The sequence below is a fragment of the Barbus barbus genome (genome assembly GCF_936440315.1).
Source record: "Barbus barbus genome assembly, chromosome: 29".
NCBI lineage: Eukaryota > Metazoa > Chordata > Actinopteri > Cypriniformes > Cyprinidae > Barbus > Barbus barbus.
Genome location: NC_136757.1, coordinates 2,371,359 through 2,391,582, shown reverse-complemented (window position 1 = coordinate 2,391,582; position 20,224 = coordinate 2,371,359). Strand labels below are relative to the sequence as shown.

The following is a 20,224-nucleotide window of genomic DNA, read 5'->3' as shown; positions in this document are numbered from 1 at the left end:
ATAAAGGCAGCAGCAGCAGCTTCTCAGAAAGCGGACGAAAGAGAAGACATGACACGTCCTCGCATCATCGGTCCGTTCTGCTCTCACCTCTCTCTTTCAGCGCACTTGATTTGAGTAAAACTGCAGTACGACTGGAGTATATAAAGCATGGCAGCTGCGGCTTGCCTTCAAAAATACATTCATGCGCTTCCCTTGTTACATCTCTGACTGGAACGCACGCCACGCGACACATCCATACATCTGTTATAAGCTGTGTTAGTCGGCAGCTGAGTTTGTTGACAGACAATTCTTCATCTCTTCAGAAGCTCTGGACATCATTGCAATCATGAAGTGTGTTTTGTATTGTGTGTTTTTCGTCCTGCTGCGGATTACACCCAGTACCAGAGTATGTGCATCTCATCAAGGAATTCCCCTGTCAGTGTAAGTATACTTTTCTTATAGTTCTTATTTATTGTATATAATTAGGCGCTAATAATAGGCTACACATAATATAGGATGTTTTGTATATTGTTTGCTGTATTGATTTTGTACAGCTATTGCTGACAGAAAGAAAAATATATAAAATAGCCTATATTGTTGTCATTAAGTCCGAACTTTGTTATTTGCTATTTTTCAAGTTGCCCAGACTGCTTTACAAAATGAACTGAATCAAAATGAATCAACCTAAATATTTTAGGTCACAATATGCATTTATTTATTTAGCCAGTGCCTTTTGATTTTAAAGTTCACTTCATACAGTTATGTGATGGGACAAATGCAGTTTAAAAGATGTATTTGCTTAAATGCCGTACAAATTTCATGTATCATAATTATACATGATTTGAAAATGCAGTTTAAGCAAGTGTTTTCACTACATTGCACTTATCTCTCATACCCAAATTTGTATCTGTTATGTCAAATTAATTTCCTCATAATTTCATTTCCTTCTTTCTAGTGTAAAACTTTGGGCTTCAGCGTTTGGTGGAGAAATTAAATCCATTGCGGCCAAATATTCTGGCTCTCAGCTGTTGCAAAAGGTAAACTGATCTGTGCTAATCTGTGCAGTTAACACCATGAACAAAACAGCACTGAAATATATATTCTTTGAAGTACCTTGGAGTACCATGTTATTGTCATGCTATATGAATTTGGTAATCATTCAGTACCATGCTTTTTATCAAAGTACCCTCTGATACCAATACTGTGCCTTGTGCTTCTTTTTAAGGGGCACACATTATTTTTGACTATAAGGTTTTAGCTCCTTTTGTTGTGTGCTTTCAACACACAGAAATGTGAGTGTGTGCTTCTGTTCCTTACATATTATCACATACACAAGTACATGTCAACACTCATCCACACATACACACACAGTCTACGCTAATTAAACCACCCACAAGCAGCAAACCTGTTTTGGTTTGTTGGTTTTTTTGCCCACCTTCCATTGCTAGTGTTCTGCTTGTCTTTTTTCACAGTGAGGTCAGAGCATCACAGAGGTCAGCACTCGAGGCCTGTGATTATGGGAAAGCATGTTTCTGTGTGATGTTTCTGTAATAGAGCAGATGGATGTCTGTGAGCATGATTTTAGTGTGAATTTGCCAATGATATTTTCACCATTGGGCTGGTTGGAGTTCAAATTTCAATATTAAGGAAAAAGACAGCGACTGTAGAATGTTTGTGGCATATGTGCATCTGTGTGTGTGCTACTAAGTAAAGAGGATGGGAGCCCGAGGGGCAGATTATCTGTGTGACGGTTTTAAAAAGAAGAAAGAGAACATGCCTGGTGAGCAGACAGAAAAGCGGCGAAGAGAAAAAACAGAGCAGAGGGCAACAGAAGAGAAGAAAGGAAAGAGACATATGACAGGAAGCCCAGAGGAAGAAATGTGCATGGAGAAAGAGGAGAGGAGAATGTAAAGTAGAGTAATGTGCATGAACTGGTGTAAGTGTGCCCTGTGGCTCACTCACTCGCTTATTGTGTGCGTGACCTCATCAGCTCAAAAGTGCTTCGGAGTGGTTCTGGACAGGCGATAAGGAGCGGGGGTCTAACATAATTTGCAGAGGGTTGGGTTTTTGCTTGAGGAGCAATGTAAAATTTCAGACCTGGAGCAAAACAACTACTTAAAAACAGCCACAGGAAACGCATCTCTGAAAACTGTAGGGAATACTGTTGGAGTAGTGCTATATACATTTACATTCATAGTATAAAGTAGCACATTTACAGTAATGACCATATTACATTACCACATTACTATAATGGGAATGAGATTTTGCATTTACATGCAAAACACGCTTCATGATCTTTACTCAACTTTTTTTCTTTTGTTTTTGGTCTGAATTATCAGACAAAATGTAACATACATAAATTGCTTTTACCAGTAGATAGTAAGATGAGGAAGTCGTGGCCTAATGGTTAGAGAGTCATACTCGTAATCCAAAGGTTGCGGGTTCGAGTCTCGGGCTGGCAGGGATTGTAGGTGGGGGGAGTGAATGTCCAGCGCTCTCTCCACCCTCAATACCACGACTGAGGTGCCCTTGAGCAAGGCACCGAACCCCCAACTGCTCCCCGGACGCCGCAGCATAAATGCTGCCCACTGCTCCGGGTGTGTGTTCACGGTGTGTGTGTATATTCACTGCTGTGTGTGTGTGTTCACTGCTGTGTGTGTGTGTGTTCACTGCTGTGTGTGTGTGTGTTCACTGCTGTGTGTGTGTGTGTTCACGGTGTGTGTGTGTGTGTTCACCGCTGTGTGTGTGTTCACCGCTGTGTGTGTGTTCACTGCTGTGTGTGTGTTCACTGCTTTGTGTGTGTGTGTTCACGGTGTGTGTGTGTGTGTTCACTGCTGTGTGTGTGTGTGTGTTCACGGTGTGTGTGTGCACGTTGGATGGGTTAAATGCAGAGCACGAATTCCGAGTATGGGTCACCATACTTGGCAGTATGTCACTTCACAGATATTTAAAAACAGGAACTGCAGAAGTTGCAACATTTAAAACAACCCAAAATATCCTTGTCCCTCGTCTTTCTTCTACTGAACACAAAATAAGATATTTTGAAGAACATGGGTAATCAAACTGTTACTGGAAGCCAATGATATCCATATTTTTTTCCATACTACCAACCATTGTCACCAACATTCTTCAGAATATCTTCTTTTTGTCTCACAATTGCAAATTTAAATCTCACAATTCAGAGTTTTTTTCTTTTTGATCTTGCAATTCTGTTCTTTCCTCTAACATTTTAGACACCCGATGTAGTAGGTTTGAATTCTACACTTAAGCAAAAGTAAAAAAAAAAAATAATAATAATAATCTGAAAATAGTTATTAATTTACCTATTTTAAATTCATCTATATAATCTACATATAAATATTTTCTATTCATATTTGTTTTGTAGACAATTTTCTCATTTCTCACATTTTCATGTGTGCAATTTAATTTGGGTTTGTAAAGAAAAGGTATCTTAATCTTTTTTGTTTAGTTTTTTTCCCCTTGATTTAAGTTGAAAAACTTTGCTATTTAAAATGTCAAGACAACAACAAAGCAGTTTTGATGTTGCATTTAATTTCCACAGAAGTAAAATCTGAAAAACATTATTCAAACTTACCTTACCTGAAATTTCAGTGCTTTGCTATCTTGCAAGCCCTGCAGTTTCCTTCAGGGAAACTCTTTGTTCTTTCTTTGCTTATCTATCATGTTTGTGTGTGTCTTTCATCTCCTGTGTCTTTCAGTCTTTACCCTTTGCTCTGCCTCTCATCCATTCTCTTACATCTTCCCTCTTTTCCTAAAAGCATTCTAAGGCATTCTTTACATTGAATACATTTGTTTTATATTATCTGCTGCCATCATCACGCATGTGTCTAAACTGTGCCCATATTATTCTGCATCATCATCATCATCACACCTTGTTTTGCTCAAGCTCAAATAATGCTTGTATTGGAAATTTCTCATGTTTCAAGGTTAAATCAAGGGAAACGGTGTGTGTGTGTGTAACAGGAAGTGAACAACATCCTTTCCTAATCAATATACTGTACATATTCAGCTTAAAATGCTCATATATGAGCATCTAAGATATTGAGTTTGTGCGTTTACTTGCATGTTCAAATCTTGAAATTTTTAATAAGAAAATAAGTCTAATTTTTACTCACCCTATGCTGTATTTTGTTTCTGTAGAAAATGTTTTCAAAATTAGTTTCATAGTTCTTTCTATACAATTACAAGTTCTTAAAAGGACCAAAATACTGAGAAAGTACCATAAAAATAAAGTAGTCCAAATGTGAGAGGAGCAGATTTAAATTTGACATCTTTAAGTCAAGTCAAGTCAGCTTTATTTATATAGCACTTTTAACAATACAGATTGTGTCAAAGCACTTAACAGTATCAGATTGGAGGATAGAGTGTCAGTAATGTATAATAATAAGATTAAACACTCAATTTTCAGTTAAAGGCATTTCATTGTTGAATTCAGAGATGTCACTGTCTAGATCAGTTTAGTTTAAATAGTATCTGCTAAATCAAATTGACGATAATCACTAGAAATTAAGTGTCCCCAACTGAGCAAGCCAGAGGCGACAGCGGCAAGGAACCAAAACTCCCTCTGAGACAGAATGGAGAAAAAAACCTTGGGAGAAACCAGACTCAGTCGGGGGCCAGTTCTCCTCTGACCAGGAGATTATTGTTTATTTATTGTTTACTTATTGTTTTAATTAAAATTTTAAATGTATAAATGTATTTATTTCTATTTTATATTGTTGCAATAAGTGGTAGTCCTTTTGCTGAAACTTGTTTTCCCACATTTGTTTGTTGTTCTTGATGGGCCTGATTTTTCCTTATGTGCTCTGTGGAAAAAAAGCATGCCATGGGGATTAGATTAGATTAGATTCAACTTTATTGTCATTGCACATGTAAGGTACAGGGCAACGAAATGCAGTTAACATCTAACCAGAAGTGCAATAAGCAGAGGTACAGGATAAGTGAATAATGACAATTATCATTTTTGGGTGAAGTTAGTAGAGTAGTCAGGAACGGGTTCACAAACTTAAGTAGGCCATTAGAAGAAAAAAGGCCAATAGTGTTTCGTTTACACCACAGTTGTATTGCAAAATTGAAGTAGATAGGCAGAAAATCTGATGAGACTGTGAAATGCAGAATGAGTCATGAAATCTGTATTGACAGAAAGGGATTTTGCATATGGCCATCTAAACATGAGAGCCCATGATATATGAATACAAAAATAGCCTAATATATGAAAAACAGCTTCTTGTCTTGTCAGCTTGAGCTTTTTGTCAACATGTCTGGCCAAGGTGTGGTTTAGCTTGGTAGCTGCATATCTGTATTACAATTCTTGCCAAACAAAGAATGACATAAATCAGTTTAAAGAGTATGCATGTGTATTTATCCATGTCCATGGAGGTAACTTAAATATGAGGACTACTTGTGTGTTTGAAAGACAAAGAACAAAATGTTCATAAGATGTCTTCCTGCCTATTGGCCAACATCAAAAAATTACATTGCTTTCACATATCACTGGTGTCCACTATAAGAGAATAACATATTATGCATTACAGCCAACGAGGTTTAATTTAAATACTTTTAGCAGTATGCAAATGTGTCTGTACGCAGATGAGGTTATTTCACAGTATGTCACCATTACACCACTGGCTGAAATACGTCTTTAGTCACATCTTTAACAACAAAATCCCATTGAAATGAGCAAGAAATATCTGTATTCAGCAGCTCGTCACATTAATTTCATGTCTCACTGGGTAGAGCTTTTGAAGACTTGTGATGTCCTGCATGTAATATTATTTGTAAGCAGTGATAGGCAAACCAGGCGACTTGATGAAGGGTGTGTGTTTATCATGACATGTGTTCTTCACAAAATACTATAAAAGCAGACATGCACAGACTGAAATGTGTTTTGTGAATGATGAGATGATAAACAGCCACATAAAGTCAAGCATTTTAAAAGCTACATACAGAGAATTCTGCTACTTTTTCCCACATTGATCATATAAAGGAGACTGCAATAATTTTTGGCAATTAGTGAATGACATAGATGTTTTGCTGTAGAGCCGGTCATCCCATAGGCCCTGTAGATGAGGGATTGGTAATATACATGGCAGTGTTAATGTGTTTGGTCTTGGCAAAATAGATCTGCTATGCTGCTGTTGCGGCAGAGCAAATATTGAGACTTGCTACTGCCAATACATCCACAACATGCTGCTGTAAGCATGCTGCTGCACATAGGATATATAAAATAAACCCATATAGCATACACGAGTCACCCCGTTGAAGATCTATACAGGTGGAGCGGGGGAAGGTGGAGGGTTTCTGAAGCTCGCTGCAACTGCTAAAGCAAGCACCAGCCGAGTATTTGAATGTTGAGCAGTGAGCTCATTGGCTGCTGAAACAAAAGAACCAGTCTGCTGCACATTGGGATAATGATGTTTGATCTATAGAAATGTCACCTAGAGTTTCATGTCAGATCTTTGGATGCATAGGAATGCTTTTTGTTCTTTTGTTCTTTTGAATGGCAGAAATAGTACTCCTTAATGCACAAGGATTATCTCAAAACATTGTTTAATGAAAATTAAAAACATAAAAATAAATAAAAAAAGAAAAAAAGCTCATATAGCTAAACTCATACAAAGATAAATAATTACATTCTATTTATTCAGGTAACATAATCATGATATCATGTTGGCCTCATGCTGCAAGCCATCCATTTTCACAGTGATTTAAAAAAAGTTCCAGTGTGGTTTCAACAGAGTCATGCATTATTACTACTGTATATTAATTTTAGAATTGTGTCCTTCTGACTGTGCACGAGGCATACACCTTTGCGATGCATTATTAATTGTCCTTGCTATTGTTTTGGTTTTATGGCAGAATCAAAACATTTGAAATCACTTGCTACAGTTGCTGTATAAGGTTTAATATTTGAACATATTTTTATTTCTGTTTTTGAGTACTTTGTGAATAGGCCTGTATTAAATGTCTTTGCCAAGATTAATTGAAATGCGCCTGTTATGAAATTGTTATGAACTGAGAATTTCATATATGGACGAGCACAAAACATGGTACAGCCAATCGCAGCTAATACAGGACAGTTGTATACACTGTATGCCATCCATCTGTATTCCACCTAGTGCTGGTCATAGACTTTTGAGGTTTGCAAGCAAAAATTTTGTCAGGGGGCCCATGTCACTGCGTTCAAAATGACCCCCAACTCCTGTTCTTTCAGAGCAGATTCACTGTCAACAAACAACAGTGAGGAAAAACAGTAATTCAATAAAAAAAAGAAGAAAAAACGAAAGTCTCTTTCGCAGCTCAATACAGTTTTAACTCTTTATTATTGAGCACATCCTGTCAGGTTACATGATTTTAGGATGTTGCGCAGAAATGACTTTATCGCACCACTGTAAAGGAAAGGGACTGAATGTAGCATGGTGTTTTCATTATCGTTGGAAGCCAAAATCAGCCAACAAGGCCCTATGCTACTTGCCATATATTTTTAATAGTGTTTTGCATTTGAGAAATGTATTTTGCAAATGTATTGTTTTATGAATGTGAATTAGTTTTTGTGAAAGTGAATTTAGTTATGCACGTGGACACTGTATTTTTTGCATGAATTGATTTTAAGGCTATTTCATACACTTCAGATCACCACAGCATTTTCCTTGGTTTAAGATCAGGACTTAACTTGGCCATTCCAGAACCATCCATTTCTTATCTAGTCCGTTTTAATACCATACAGTACATACTCGTTACTCTACATTCACTCATCTTCTCTGCACACTTTTTTTTTCTACACACAAGCATTAATGTGTAAAAACATGTACAATGCCAAACTCAATTAACCTGCCTTGCTGATGTGGGTGTAACTCATGTAATTTCTAGTTTGTGAAGTGACATCAAAGTGCCCCTCATATCTCTCCATTAATCACTGTTTCAGTGGTCCTTAGGTTGCCAAATATTAATTCCAAGGATCAATACACATTAGTAAAAGGATCCTTTTTTTTGTCCTGTGTAAAATCTCTAATTATTCAAGCAGTTCTATTTAAATGTATTTGTAAAATGATTGTGTACACTCCACACAGGTTCCAGAACAAAATCAAATAGATGCTTTTGAAATTAATGGTGGTGCTCTAATAGTTGAAGTGCAGAAGTGATGTGTAGGCAAAAGCACCTAAACACCCCCGGTACTATAAAAATAGTACCACCAAGGCAAGCATACCAGTAGAGTAGGGCATTTTAAAATGTTAATTACTTAACATTCAGAGGTATGAATTCATAATGAGTTGTTATATAAAAGGATTTTCAAATATATAGGGTATAACCATGCTGATTTAGTAAAACAGGGTTTACAACCATTTTCCACATGACAAACAAGGTGTAAAAACAAGTAAGCCGCAAATGTATGCAATATATGGTGAACAAAATAGTGCTGAGGAAGACATATTTGACTTAATTTAAATGTAGGTATGGATGCAGTCAATTTGCGCATATCTTGATTAATAGCTTTGATAAACAGCTACCTTTACTTGAGTGCTATTTCACAAGTTTTCACTAACATATAATATAATTGAGCAATAATTAAGCATATTTGGCGTGCTGACAGGAGGGAGGGCTCCAAGTTCAGGATAGAGCCTGAACCCAGATAACTCCCCCCATTCCAAGAATGGGATGAAATTAGATTAAGAGTGAGGAGTTGGGATGCTGGAAAACTGTCATAGAACAGGAGTGAGTTGGCTGTATATATACACCTGATGTGCTTGTTAAGGTGATTAGCTGACGAGCTCCACCTGGGCCAGACTGATTATCTGATCGTGCTCCTCCCGACCCTTGTTAATAAAACATCATTTAGTGACAGAGAGTGACTTTTAACCCTGAAAAGCCTGGCATATGAAATAAACAAACGAAACAATCATAATGATTATTTTAAAAATTTTAATTTTAAAAATAAATAAAATAAAATGAAATAAAATAATAAAATAACAAATGAATTAATGTGTTTTTTGTTGAGTATCATATTTTGTACATCAGGCTTTAATGGCTCATTTAGAATGATATAGGGGAATACTGGAGGAGAAAAAACAAACAAACAAACAAACACCTCAATTTTACTCAGAGACCCAAACAAAAATATGCAATTCCATGCAGTTTGCTGATATTAATATGGACAAAAGGTAAAATGAAATTCTGATGTAGATGAATAAGAAAATAAAATGCATAGAAATATCAGTTGTCACTCTATATCTCCCAATAATATGTCTTAGTAAGATGATATTTATTTGATTTTATTTAGTTTATTTATTTATTTGCAGGAATGCCATAAAAGAACCTTTCAGTGAACTGTTCTTAAAAGGACCTCCTTCCACTTTAAATAACCTTTTGTGCAATGGAAATGTTATGTGAATATTAAAGGTGACATCGGATAAAATTTTCCCTTTTGTAGATTTTGTTTGCATTTAGTTTCTGCTGTGTCTGCCAGCTCAGAAAAGCAGAAAAGAAAACATGTAGCCAGTTTGTTATAAACTGTCTGAGTTTAAAAATGTGTCATCCAGTGACCTGTTTCAATTTGGTGCCGGTTTTGACGTAATTATCTAGTTATTTGAATGTGACCGCCTCTGAACAAAATATGGAGTCCGCCCTCTTCCCACCCCTTTTTGTAAACAGATAGCAAAGCGGCTAACGAAGGTGCCTTGCGTTTTTCTGTGTTTGAACTATGAAGCGATCCTGGCATGCAACCTGCTTCTGTGTTCGGATGTACAGGCTCACAGGCATCGTTAAACAGGAACCCAGCTTCATAGCATAAGCACAGCCCTGAGTGAGAGGCTGTAGTCCGCCATTATTGAATATGTCAATGCCATTGTCAGTGCCATTGTTCCTTCCTACTTGGGAGAAATTGTGATCGCGGAAGAAATCGTGTTTCCAATCGCGTTCCCCCCTCGTGCTTTGTGTGGTGGGTAAACTAAACAAGCTACTGCAAGTGGGACTTATAGGGTCAGTTTTACTAAACAGCGCCAATGGGAGGGGAAATTTCTGCGGGTGATTTACTAACAATTCACAAAATTAAAGAACACAGATGCAATATGTCAATATACCAAGGGCAGCGGAAATTAGCATAGTCGCAAATAAAGAATAAATACATAAATAAGCCACAGTACATTGAAAAGAACCGGAAGCCAAAAATTAAGGTTTGCTAGAAGCTTTGATAGACCTGGTATTCCAAGTCGTCTTATATTTCCTAAAACAAATTAAAAATAATATGGCTTGGCAAATGATATGTTCGTATAATGTGTTCTTCTGGCAACTTACGAAACAGAGCGGGATCTACAAGCCTGTTTCGACCTCACTGATTGGACTGTTTTTAAAGCGGCAAGAAATGATCTGGACGAGCTCACAGACACTGTAACATCTTATATCAGTTTCTGTGAGGACATGTGCATTCCTACCAGGACTCATCTATTCTACAACAATGACAAACCATGGTTCACTGCCAAACTCAGACAGCTCCGTCAGGCCAAAGAAGATGCTCACAGAAAGGGGGATAAAGTCTTGTACAAACAGGCCAAATACACACTGGAAAAGGAGATCAGAGTGGCAAAGAGTAATTATTCTGACAAGCTCAGGAAAAAATTATCTTCCAGTGATCCTGCTTCAGTGTGGATAGGAATGAAGGATATCACCAGCTACAAAACACCACCCCCCAGCACTCTGGAGAATCAACACCTGGCAGACGACTTAAACAAGTTCCTTTGTCGTTTTGAATGATCACCCCACACCCGCCCTGAACACCTCTTCACACAACCATTCATACCTCCAGCAACCCTTCTCTCCCCCACACTTACAATTCAAATCAGCGAAGAAGATGTGTGCCAGGTCTTCAGGAAAAACAAAAGAAGGAAAGCACCAGGTCCAGACGGTGTGTCACTAGCCTGCCTAAAAATCTGTGCTGATCAGCTGGCCCCCATATCATTGGAGCTGTGTGAAGTCCCCTCATGCTTCAAACGCTCCACCATCATCCCCGTCCCAAAGAAACCCAAAATTACTGGACTTAATGACTACAGACCTGTGGCCCTAATGTCTGTAGCCATGAAATCATTTGAAAGACTGGTTTTGGCTTATCTGAAGGACATCACTGGACCCTTACTGGACCCCCTGCAGTTTGCCTACAGAGCAAACAGGTCTGTGGATGATGCAGTCAACATGGGACTGCACTTCATCCTGCAGCATCTGGACAGACCAGGGACTTATGTGAGGATCCTGTTTGTGGACTTCAGCTCAAGATTCAAGATTCAAGATTTTTATTTGCCACATACACAATTATACAGAGTATAACCAGCAGTGAAATGTTGAAAAGTTGTTGAAAGTTGCCATGGAGACAGCCTTGATCAGGACCCAGACAGAGTCAACAATCAGCAGGTGTCTGTGGAAGGGGGGAGGAACGCAAGAGCGTCTCACTGCAGTGCTCTTCCCGGGGTTGTTTTTTCCCAACAGCGGCCTTGGCCAGTGCTGGTTGAAGCGAGCCGAAAGAAGATAAGATTGCGATTGTTTGGTCTTGGGGCGAGTAGCCGCATTCCAATTTTCACGGCTACTCTCTTTGTCCATTCTGGTCTCCAAATCCATCAGTTTTCCTTTGCAAAGCCGTGAGCTTCTCCGTGATGGTATCCATATTGTGGTTAATAGTCTCAGTCTCAGTGCTGACCGCTCTGCCCACTGCTTCAATCATGACGGGCAGCCTTGTGAGACTTTGGACAGCTGTTCCCGTTTCCTGAATTCTTCCATAACCCAGGGCAAAGCCTAATCCAATCAGCAGAAGACCTGTTATCATGGTTCCGAATAGGTAGATATCTTCTATGTCCTCCACGGAAAGAGCCGCCAGACACACGACCCGCCACCTTTCCCATGCGTCCATCGTGTAGCCAGCTGCGAACGTTCCAGCAGGGCAGTCAGGTTCCCCCGAACCCTAGCTTCTCGTCGAGAAGATGGTGTCAATTGCGTTGAGAGACCAGTTGATCAAATCCATGATTTTTCAGTTTGGAGAGCAGTGCAGAGAGAGTCTCTCAAGTATTAGACAATAGACGAGATGAGACGAGAGAGCAAAGCAGGGAAGGTAAGGGGAGGATAGGGAGAGAAAAATGCGTCCGCCTTCATTGAGAGCCAAACGAGAAGTGCTCCGCTTTTTTAAAAAAAAGCTCCGCTTTTAACACCATCATCACGGAAACCCTTCAAAATAAACTAACCCAGCTCTGCGTCCCCACCTCCGTCTGCCAGTGGATCAACAACTTCCTGACAGACAGACAGCAGTTAGTAAAGCTTGGTAAATTCACATCCAGCACCTGCACCATCAGCACTGGAGCTCCTTAGGGCTGTGTTCTCTCCCCACTGCTCTTCTCCCTCTACACCAATGACTGCACCTCTAAAGATCCCTCTGTCAAGCTCCTGAAGTTTGCAGACGACACCACACTGATCGGCCTCATCCAGGACGGTGACGAGTCTGCTTACAGACAGGAGGTTAAGGAGCTGGCTGTCTGGTGCAGTTCTACCACGCATTCTCTGTTCTCTGCGATGCCTCCTCCTAGCAGTAATAAATGCAGGCATTTCAAACTCAAAATAGTTTAAGACATGGTTTTTTGGACGTTAAATAATCCCTCTGAGCCCGACAAACGCGAATACGCGTTTTGGGGCAGATTTTCCTGATAAGGCAGAAATGAGCTTGAATTACTCTGCCATTTTTGATCGTTCAGATAAGAGCAATACACCATTCGAATCTGTAAGGGGTCTTCTTTTATTTGTATACACTCATAATAACAACTAAACTTTGTGCTTTTGAAGAATAAAGAAAACAAACAGGGTGCGCTCTCTGTCTTCTCCGTCTCCGCGATCGTTTTCAGAAATGCGTCACTAAAATGAAGTTTAACTCAGCGAATACTTAACACAAAAACATGAGAGTTATCTCTATAGAAAGCTTCAAGCGTCTTCTTTCAAATGAAATAAGTCATATCGAAAACAAATATTCTGTGATGAAGTAATCCGTATGAAACCAACACGATGTTCAGTCTGTCCCGTCTAACTCATTATTTTTAATGAGATCCCGCCCCCTCGCGTTCACATGTAAATAACCACGTGACCCGCGCGCGTGGAGACGCCCAACATAAACACGGAGACTGTTCATCGCTGCTATACTGTTAGTTTCTGGAAGAAGACGCGCTGAGTAAAGGCTGCTGATCGATCTGATAAGTAAGTAATGTTTATGTTTTGCATTAGTTAACGTGTTATTGTGACATAAACTTGAACACATTACTAGTTGGGTTGTTCCCAAACTACAACATGATGAATACTACACATCTAAGAATGTTTAGACCATGTTTATTATTAATAATCTGTTCACAAATATATTTGAATAACGTGCTAAACTATAACAATTAGTTCTCAGATATAAAATATATTTTTTATAGTGCAATGTTCATCTTTTTATAGTACAAAGCATACGTGCAGAATCATATCTTCTATAGTATAAAATCATACATGATGTTCAGGATGGCTATATGACTACAAAATCATAGTTGGGTTTTCCCCAAACTATATTTCCTGACTAAAATGTTTGAAATCCAGTAAAACATTTTGAATATGATGGGCAATTCATTGTATTTAAATTTCTTACGGCGCGAGTATGTTTTCATGCTAACGACGCATAAACATGGATTTCTCAAAAACACAATCATGTACATAAATGCTGCTAACATATTATTGTAGCCCAGTTTGTGCTGTTTACAGTGTTATTAGACTTTAGCCATTTATATTTTTATAAGCAACTGAAAAAAGTACAAATGTCAGGGCATGTCGACAGTGCTCCAGGTCCCCAAAACACCCTCAGGGCCCAGAGGGTTAAATAATGCCGCAAATGCCAGTAATTTGATGAGTGCAAACAATTAAATTTGTATGATTAATTTGTATACTCTCCTCCCATAACTTTTGCATCTGAAAGGGAAACTCCTAAAAATGCATATTCAATAAGGTCAGGGACAAAAATAACTGTGTCCACCCTTTTCAGTATTAATTCATCACAGCGCGTCTTTAGTAAAACCTGACAGTACAATTTTAACTCCAAAAGATTGTTTGCGCTGGCATAAGCTCTTAGTAAAACTGGCCCATAAAGTTTGTAATAGCATGCGATGGCACCATGAAACCAGCTATTTCGTCATTTTTATCTCGCCGTGCTCTCATCTGTGTGATTCATAAGTGTATTCATTATGCACAGTATAATCAGATGACTGACTTTTAAACCGAGTACGTTTGCAGCAGGTGCAGCGCATATTCAGCTTTTCGCTTCGGAGCCGAGCGGTTACATCGTTCTGCTCCTAAGTTCTGCTGACGAGTGAATTCAACGAGTTGAGCACACTCTTCGGAAGACTTTCGTGCTGGCGGTACAGCGCTACAGGTTTCTCGGGGTAGCTTGCGCTGGTTCTCAGCGCTCTGCACCGGTGCCTCTCTTTCCGGAGGTGCATGGGGAGCTTACCAGGTCAATTTCTGGCACCTTTTACTGCCAGAAACTGACATGCTAGCTCCTCTTCCCTCACCACCCTCGATGGTGGTGCAGCTAGGGGGTATACGTGGGTCCCCCCGGTCGGTTGCGATGCAGTTGTGTCCTAAAACCGCCTCCACCCGGCAGGGCAAACCGTGCCTCCTCTTCTGGTCCTGTAGATACTCGTCTGGTCTGTCCGGCGATGCTTATGTGGCCTGTGGAGAAGCTGCCTCCACCTTACGCTGTGGCGTTACTGCAGGTTCTTCAGGCTAAAAGCACTGAGGGACATGCACGAGGGTGGTCACGATCCGGAAGTTCTGAAACAGCTTCATACCGCTACTGACCTCACGCTACGAGCGACGAAGGTTTCTGCGTGGTCTCTGGGTCATGCGATGTCCACACTTGTGGTCCAGAAGCGTCACCTCTGGCTGTGTCTGCTCGACATAGGGACGCAGACAAAGTTCGGTTCTTCAAGGTCCCTGTGTCCCAGACTGGCCTCTTCGGCGACGCATCCGAGAACATGTCCCAGCAGTTCTCGGCTGCACAGGAGCAGACTGAGGGGATCCAACACGTCCCAGCCTGCTCGTCGCTCCCGCACCACATCTGCAGCAGCCTTCAGAAGCGGCGCCGTAGAGCTTGGATCTGGCAAGCCGCCCCGCCCATCCTGGCCTCCGTCAAATCTGGGGGTGAGCGGAAGAGCAAGAGGCCCCGGCACGGGCGACCCAAAGAGAAAGGCAACTGCTTTGGGAGGTGATAGATGCACCTCTCCCTCCCCCGGAAGAGGGCCGGGTGGAGAATCTTTTGTTTAAAAATTTTTTGACAAGAAGCAGTTGTCTCTGTCTCTGAGTCCCAAGAGGGTATGGAGAGTCACACGTCTTTCCAAGTTCAGGGGCATCCACCTCACAGCAGTGAAGGCAACTGATGTTGATGTCTTGTATGGGGAGATCGCTGTCCTACTGGCGAAGGACGTGATGGAGCCGGTCCCTCCAACCGATATGAAGACAGGGTTTTACAGCCCTTATTTCATTGTGCCCAAGAAAAGCGGTGGGGTGGGTTGAGACCAATTTTGGATCGGTGCCTCTTGAACCGGGCCCTTCACAAGCTTCTGTTCAAGATGATCACGCAGAAGAGCATCTTCGGGTGCATCCGTTTACTTCCATGTGTCGATCTTTCCGTACCACAGGCCATTGCTGCGGTTTGCGTTCGAAGGACGGGCATATCAGTACAAGGTCCTGCCCTTCTGACTGTCCCTGTCGCCCTGTGTCTTCACGAAAGTTGCAGCGGCAGCCCTTGTTCCCCTGAGAGAACAGGGCCTTTGCATTCTCAGCTACCTTGACAACTGGCTCATACTGCCTCAGTCTCAGGATCAGTTGTGTGAACACAGGGCCTTCGGGTCAACTGGGAAAAGAGCAAACTCTCCCGAACGCAGAGGATCTCTTTTCTCGGTATGGAGTTGGATTCGGTCGATCAGACAGCACGCCTCACGCAGGAACGTGCTTAGTTGGTGTTGAACTGCTTGAATACATTCAAGAGCAGGATGGCGGTCCCACTGAAACAATTTCAGAGGCTCCTGGGGCATATGGCAGTGGCAGTCACGCCGCTGGGGCTGCTTCATATGAGACTGCTTCAACACTGGCTCCATGGCCGAGTCCCGAGGTGGGCGTGGCAACGCGGCACTCACCGGGTCTGTGTCACACTGGCCTGCCACCAAACCTTCACCCCGTGGTCAGACCTTTTGTTTCTCCGGGGGTTTGGACGGGCCCCCAACTGCACTGGCACATCAATTGCCTAGAGTTGCTGACAGTATCCCTGGGCTTGAACCATCTCAAGAGGCGCTTATGAGGCAAGCACGTACTCGTCCGCACAGACAACACTGCCACCGTTGCATACATCAACCGACAAGATGGTCTACGCTCCCGTCACAACTCGCCCGACATCTCCTCCTCTGGAGCCAGAAGCATCTGAGGTCGCTTCGTGCCATTCACATTCCGGGCTTGCTCAACCGGGCAGCCGACGAGCTGTCACGAGCTGTGCTCTCCGGAGAGTGGAGACTCCATCCCCAGACGGTCCAGCTGATTGGAGACATTTTGGACTCGCTCAGGTAGACCTGTTTGCGTCTCTAGAGACCTCTCATTGCCAGTTGACTCATTGCCAGTTTTACTCCCTGTCCGAGGGAACACTCGGCACAGACGCACTGGCACACTGCTGGCTGCGGGGCCTTCACAAGTATGTGTTTCCTTCAGTGAGCCTTCTCGCACAGACATTGTGCAAGATCAGGGAGGACGAGGAGTAGGTCCTGCTCGTGGCATCACACTGGCCCACTAACTTCTGGAAACTTCATGTCTGATCCTTGGACGGAACGCAGAGGTTCTAGCTGACATACCCCAAGAGACAGTAGACACCATCACTTCGGCGAGAGCACCGTCTACACACTTATGCCTTGAAGTGGAACCTGTTCGTCGAGTGGTGCTCTTCTCACCGAGAAGACCCCGGAAGTGCCCGATCAGAATCGTACTGTCCTTTTTGCAGCAAGGGTTGGAGCGAAGGCTGTCTCCCTCCACCCTTAAAGTCTATGTGGCTGCGATTACTGCTAACCATCCCCCCGTGGAAGGGAAGTCGGTGGGAAAGCATGACTTGGTTATCAGGTTCCTTAGGGGGGCGAGAAGGTTAAATCCTCCACGGCCACCCTCTATACCCTCTTGGGACCTGTCTCTAGTGCTCAGAGCACTACAGCAGAGGTCATTTGAGCCTTTGCAGACAGTCAAGCCGAAGTTTCTTTCAATGAAGACTCTGCTCCTGCTAGCATTGACCTCCATCAAAGTCTCCAAGCAAAGGATGACCCACTGGATAGTGGATGCCATCACCCTGACTGATCAGACACAAGGTGTGCCTTGCCTGTTCAGGTTGACAGCTCACTCTACAAGAAGTGTTGCGTCCTCCTAGGCATTGGCTCACGGCACCTCGCTGGCAGATATTTGTAGAGCTGCGAGCTAGATTCTATAGCCTTTGTGTGGAACTGGTTTCCTCCTGTGTTCTCACCTCAAATGGGTAGAAGCATCGAGAGGCTCCAGTTTTGGGTCAGCTTGCTAAAACTGCTCCAGAGAGTCCGTACTGTAAACCCTGTCAAGCTCCTCCGTCCCCTCGGCAGGCAGACGTGGCGGAGTGTCCGGCGTAAGGCCCTCACCCGATGAATCCGTGAGAACGGGTAGAGGGCTGGTTCCATATGTAGCGACCTAATTGGGTCCCATATGTGTAAAGTCCACGGTATAGCCTCAGAGCCCGTGTTTCCCCGGCAGACTTTCTGCCATTTTCCTAAAGGCTACAATCACCTCTAATCTTCCATATGCACCTAAACGGTTGTTCATATGTGTAAGTGCTTCTGAAACTCCTTTTGAGAAGGATGGGGCTTCCGCAGTGTTCCTGTTCTAAATGGAACTGGTATGTTTTCCCAGTGTTATCCAGTCTTACTGAGTGGGCAGTGCTATAGCAACAGTAACTGGTCTTCTTGCAGTGAGCCCTGACCTACGTCAACAAGTAGGGGCGTAGGAGGCTTCCACGGGACACTGGAAGGGGCAGTATCCCTGGCCCTTTGGTAGGGATCCCAATTCGTTGTTCATCCGACGTGACACGGAGTGACCAACTGAAAGGGAACGTCTCGGTTACGCATGTAACCCTCGTTCCCTGAAGGAGGGAATGGAGACGTCATGTCCCGTCGCCACGGCTGCTGTACCACTGCTGAGCTGCTCAACTCCTCAGTGAAAACCTGAGTATGCGCTGCACCTGCTGCCTACTTATACTCACGCTGTGAACAGCGGCAGCTGGATGCAGTTATTGCATGCCAATGTGCATTGGCTCGTTTAGTTTACACTCGAAGTGGATTGGTCTCTCAAAGTGAGATCCCAATTCGTCGGTCATCCGATGTGACGTCTCCATTCCCTCCTTTAGGGAACGAGGGTTACATACGTAACCAAGACGATGTAATTTCTAGAATCTCACATTTAAATATCCGCTACTAAAAGAAACAGAGAGAGGCTAACAAATAAAAGTGTAGTCTGCAAAAAATTGTATTTGTTATTTTATTAATCTTGTCAGGATACAACATTTATCATTTATCAACGTTTAACATTTACAACACAATAGGAACAAGTGTCGCAGAGAAAAAAAAAGTAGGTTGTACAAAAATAGCCTATTAGCTATTTTATTCGTCTTGTCAAAATACTAAATTCGTTTAACATTTTGCCGTTAACACAGTAGGAAAAGTGTCCTGCCTGTTCTGTCTGAGGTACAGGGCCCAAGCCTTTATGGGGCCCTAAGCAGAATTTTATTTGGGGGCCCCTCAGTGCTGCCAATATGACTGGTTAAGCTTGATTATTCACACACTATAAATCTAACACACCCATTATCAGTTTTGTTTGTTGTAGCTGTGTTGCTTACATCATACCATTGTATGCCTGGCATTTTTATTTTTACCCTTCTGTGATTTTTAATTGTAACAGTTGCAAACTTACAAGAGTGGTCAAGTGTGTCAGTCATGTGTTGTGTGTGTCATGTCCTTCCCTCTTGTGTCCATATTTGGTTTGTTTCCTGTCCTTGTTAAGTGTTAGTTAATTCTTGTCCAGCTGTGTTTGTCTAATTATCTATGATTATCCTGTTTATTTAAGTCCTGTCTGTTCAGTTAGATTTTGTCTGGTCTACTCGTTACTCCCCGGTGTTTCTGTGTGTCAGCCTTGCGGGATGTCATTAAAGACTGTTTTATTTGAGTTTATTCCACATCTCATGTTCCTCGTTCCTCCCCGTTGTGTGCATGTGACAAAGTGTTATTAACAAGTAGCTAAAAGTAGCTAAATAAACCAGCAGACAATGCATTTACAGAACAGAATGTTATTTTTACAACATAAATATTAATCGAAGTTGTACTTTTATTACAAGTCATACTTTTTAATAATACATATTAAAGACAGCAGAGAGCATCTATACATATAAAATCTGATCATGGGTGCATTTCCCAAAAGCAACTATGGTCGGTTGCAAGTTTTGTCATTACCAATAGAGTTCAATGGAAATATCGACCATAGTTAGCTAACGATGGTTTCGAGAAGCGCACCTCTTATTTATTCCACAAAACCCTCATGTTGAATTTGCCCCCCCCCACCCACAAACTCGATCGATTTTAACCCTTTGACGCGCCACTCTTTGGCTGGCGTTGAGCCAGAGAAAGACAAGCTCAGAAAAAAATAAAATACAAAATGCAAGACGCGCTCAGTGCTTTTCACATTTCATACCTGTTGAGTGTTTTCAACCGAATAAAGTTTATTTTAGGTTTCAGGCATTTAAATACACTTCAATTAAGTAAAAAAGACATGCAGTTTGTTAAATAGGCAACACACTGATTTCTATGGAAAGCGGCAATAATAATCCTTTCAATTAATGGACGACGTGTTTTATTCTTATCAAATACACATTGTGTAGGTTACTATAAAGTTTACTCTGTTTTTCTCCCAGCTAACTGGCCACTTACTTTCATGTATTTTGGGAGAAATAGGTTAATTTACGTGATGTTGTTCCGACAGATCCACACGGCAGCGTCCAGCGCATATATCAACATGGTCATTATTGTGCCTGCATGAGGTCGCTATGGAAATAATAAAATTATATGTAGGCTATAGATTATTTAATTATTTAATGTTGTGCTTTCTTATAATAAACACTGTCCATTGACATAAT

General features: G+C 41.7%; 1 protein-coding gene across 1 annotated transcript in view; it reads left to right on the top strand.

The window, feature by feature from the left end:
- Positions 1-325: 325 nt before the first annotated feature.
- The window catches only part of LOC306849926 (voltage-dependent calcium channel subunit alpha-2/delta-3-like), a gene marked incomplete at both ends in the record, with an annotated part of 224,934 nt that continues 205,035 nt past the window's right edge, over positions 326-20,224 (top strand). The window contains 2 exons of the mRNA XM_079385309.1: positions 326-420; positions 935-1,016. Coding sequence (XP_079241435.1) covers positions 326-420; positions 935-1,016 — 177 coding nt within the window. The remainder of the gene's footprint in view (positions 421-934; positions 1,017-20,224) is intronic.